Source organism: Mixophyes fleayi, chromosome 1 (genome assembly GCF_038048845.1).
Source record: "Mixophyes fleayi isolate aMixFle1 chromosome 1, aMixFle1.hap1, whole genome shotgun sequence".
Classification (NCBI taxonomy): domain Eukaryota; kingdom Metazoa; phylum Chordata; class Amphibia; order Anura; family Limnodynastidae; genus Mixophyes; species Mixophyes fleayi.
The window spans coordinates 166303882-166307920 of record NC_134402.1 but is presented as its reverse complement, the minus strand read 5'-3'; the positions used below and the strand labels follow the sequence as shown (position 1 = coordinate 166307920).

At 47.0% G+C, this 4039-nt stretch overlaps 1 protein-coding gene across 1 annotated transcript; it reads right to left on the bottom strand.

The window, feature by feature from the left end:
• Positions 1 to 315: 315 nt before the first annotated feature.
• Positions 316 to 2621, bottom strand: LOC142106623 (myb-related transcription factor, partner of profilin-like). Its single transcript, XM_075189622.1, has 3 exons — positions 2094 to 2621; positions 1763 to 1847; positions 316 to 1200 (listed from the first exon to the last, which is right to left on the bottom strand). The coding sequence occupies exons 1-3, from the start codon at positions 2596 to 2598 to the stop codon at positions 1149 to 1151; spliced, it is 642 nt and encodes a 213-aa protein (XP_075045723.1). The 5' UTR covers positions 2599 to 2621; the 3' UTR covers positions 316 to 1148.
• Positions 2622 to 4039: the final 1418 nt, after the last annotated feature.

Here is a 4039-nt window from a genome sequence, read left to right as displayed (position 1 = left end):
ACTCTTGAAAACCAGGTTCAGGTGCCTTGATAAATCTGGTGGGGTGCTTATGTATGCACCTGAAAAGGTATCTGAGATTGTCCTGGCTTGCTGTCTGCTACATAACCTGGCTTTACATAAACTTACCCCACCGATTATTGCAGTAGACAGTGAAGAAGAAGGGGTACGTGTCACATCTGGTGATGTACAGAGGGCGGAAGGCAGATTAGAGACCGTCTCATTACAAACTACTTTACATGTAAGTGCATAGTAGGATAAACATTTATTGCTCTAAAATGTGTTTGATGTGAGTGCAATGTTTTTTTTTAATTTAAATTGTTTTGGAAATTGGAACCTTTAAAAAGAGGATAGTGTGTACTCCTCATGTGGTAAATATGAACATCCCTGAAAAGTTACAGGCAGAAGTCAATGTGTAAGTGGAAATAGTGCATTGTTTTTTACCAGCAGTATACTCTTGTTTCATTTGCAGAAAAGAAAGACATTGTGCATTGAAATGTAGCTGCATTTATTGCATGACAACACAATAGAAATAAATGTACAAAACATAACCCCCCCCCCAAAAAAACATGCACTCGCGACGCCTTTTTGCAGCCATATCAGTAGGTCTGGAGCCACTCTCTCCTCTCCCTCGGCCACCCCTGGTGTGAGCACCTCTCCTTGGAGGAGTACTCAGCACAGACCTACTTGGCATGCTAGCGGTACTGGTGGTGGCTGATGACATCGGTGCAGGGAAACGGGTCACAATTTCGTGTTGGATTTGCCCTGCCAGGCAGATCACATTGGCATTACCCTCCCTAACTGAGGAATGTAAGGCCTCCACAGCCCCAGTCATTTGGATCATAGACACATTAGCCTGCTCCATAGCAGCTGCAATCCGGTTCAATGCTGCAGGGATCTGGCTATTGGTGCGGTGTACCCGCCCCAACTGGGCCGCAATGTGTGACATGTGCCTGGTTTGACTCTCCATAAAGCTGGATTGCTGCTGCTGAAAAAGGCCAATAGACAGCGCCATTTCTCTTGCTGGGTCCATAGTTGGAGGTGCAGGTTACTGGTGTGATGGTGGTTCTGCAGGGCCAGGTGAAAGGTCGTGGAGGCCAGAAACAGGGGCATCCACTGTTTGCAGGGTGATGATCGTTTGATCCTCTGGCTCAGGGGACATTTGCAGGGACTCCCGCTGAGGTGCCTGATATGAAGACGGCCCTGTGTATGAAAAATGACGGTAAATATATAGGATATAATATGTTTGTATATTGCATTCTGAACACTGGATAGGAAAGAATAATCTTTTGCAACTACAGATTGTTTCACAATGTTTGCATTCCCGATTTCTTGTCCTATGCTACCTACTTAAGGATGCACTTTTTATCTTTTGAATACACATTATCATTTGGACTATGTATGGCTGAGGGGGCTAAAAAGTTTTTTTACCTACAAATATGAGGATGTAGTCAGCCAAATGCTGCTAGACCGTGCTTTGGGGTAAACTAATACCATTTTAGTAGTCCCTCTGTGTAGTACATGCTGGGGTATTTTGACTAAACTGCGTGCTTGAAAAAGTGGAGATGTTGCCTATAGCAACCAATCAGATTTTAGCTGTCATTTTGTAGAATGCAATAAATAAAGTAAAGTTATAATCTGATTGGTTGCTATAGGCAACATCTCAGTTTAGCAAATGTAGCCCTATGTTCTCATTGCAAACCATATAAAAGAAACAAAATAGAACATTGACAGCAACATTTGCACAGAAAATCTACTAACTCACCTGCTTGCTCTTCTGGGCACGAATCTCTCACTGAAGGTGGAGGGTGTAGGTCTCGGACTGGGACTTAACTGCGGTCCTGGTGAATCTGGATGTATTAGAAAAAGCATACAATGTATTTGCAGCAAAAAGCAATTTACAAATATACAGTTTATTTGAAAAACGTGTCTGCAAATAAAAAAACAGTTATAAAAAAAAAATTTGTCCTTTAAAAACTGATAGAGTAAAAAAGACACTTTTAAAATAAAAAAAGGCACTTTTAAAATAAAAATGGCACTTTTACAATAAAAACACATTTTCAATAGTGTTAGCGTAAAAAGGGCAAATAACTCACCAACAACTTGGCCAAACGAGGGCGAATCTGTGTCTTGCACATTTATCCCCTCAACAATCTCGGCCGGCATGATCTGGCGCAGCTCCTCCTCGTAACTAGTATATTCCATACGAAGAGGGGGGCCACCACCCGTTCTTCTGGTTGACCTCCTTTCCGCGGCCATTTTTTCCTTTAGTCTCCTCTTGATGTCAGAGGATCTTTTGCGGCAGTGAGCCACTGACCGCTTTAGTGGCCTCACCGCGTTCACTGCATCACACACTCTAGCCCACAATTGGTGGTGCCGCCTTAGCGGAGTCCGGGCTGCCAGATTTCCTAATATCACCTCATAGCAGGGAACTATGTGGTACACCAGAACACAATTTTCGTCGTGGGAGAAACACACATTCCTCCCTGTCTTGGTCTTCCTGCCCTGTCCTGTCTCCTCAAACTCTTCCTCTCCCTCCTTTGCCCCCTCAACCTCCATCTCTCTCTCCTCAGCCTCTGCTCCCCTCCTCTCTCTGGACATATTGACAAATAAATGTCAAACACACAAAACACAGAAAGACTTACAAACACAAAGGACAAACTGTCACTCACCGAACTGTGAGTGCCATTTCTCCTGTGTTCAGGAACCGTGGCCGTCCGCCATCCTGAGGGTCTGCGCATGTGCAGCCCTTATGAAACCTTCAGTACCTGTTGCTTTTAATTGATTGGATGATCAGGCAACCCTCCCTATTTAAACCACCTGTGATCATTACCTGGTTGCCTGATCTTGGAGTCTCATTCCCCATGAGCCTCTGAAGGTGTTCCTGTGTTTCCTCGTGTATTCAGCTCCAGCTGATTCCTGTCTACTTCGTTTGTGGTTTCCAGACCACTTCAACTCTCCTGTGTTCATCGTGTCTGCTCTCCGCTGCCTCCGTTACTACTGCCGGTTTCCAGACCGTCTCAACTCTCCTGTGTTCATCGTGTCAGCTCGGCTGATTCCTATCTGCTACTGCTGCCGGATTCCAGACCGTCTCTACTCTCCTGTGTTCAGCGTGTCTCCCCTCCGCTGCCTTCGCTTCTACTGCCGGATTCCAGACCGCCTCTACTCTCCCGTGTTCAGCGTGCCTTCCCTCCACTACCTCCGCTACTACTGCCGGATACCAGACAGCCTCAACTCTCCCGTGTTCATATCTACCGCCGGGTGTGCGGGCAGCGCACCCGACACCCGGCAGACTTACCTGGCTCCGGCGCTCCGCTTCCCGCTGGGTGCCGCCATCTTGGATCCGGGTCTGACCCGGCGGTGACATGAATCTCCCTGCCTGCAGCTGATTGGTCCTTCTCATTGGCGGCAACTTTAAAAGGCACCTCCTCCCTATCTTCAGTGCCTGTTCTTTGAGTCACCTCCTGGTGATAGAAGTGGCTTCCTGGCATCTCCTGCTACTTTCTTCCTGCCTAGTCTGCAGAGCTGACGCTCACCTCCGGACATCGTCCCTACCTTGTCTGCAGAGCTGACGCTCATTTCTACTGAACTCTACTCCACATAGTGGTCTACAGAGCTGACGCTCATTTCTACTGAACTCTACACCACATAGTGGTCTACAGAGCTTACGCTCACTTCTACTGAACTTTACACCACATAGTGGTCTGCAGAGCTGACGCTCACCTCCGGACATCGTCCCTACATTGTCTGCAGAGCTGACGCTCATTTCTACTGAACTCTACACCACATAGTGGCCTACAGAGCTTACGCTCATTCTACTGGACTCTCCGCCACATAGTGGCCTGCAGAGCTGACGCTCACCTCCGGACATCGTCCCTACATTGTCTGCAGAGCTGACGCTCATTTCTACTGAACATAACACTACATACTGGTCTGCAGGGTTACACCGAACTGCATCTTCTTCAGTGGCTCTACTTATTCTGTTACCACTCTTACTACGGTACAGCTGCCGAGTCTCTCGCAAGAACCGTGACAGTAAGAA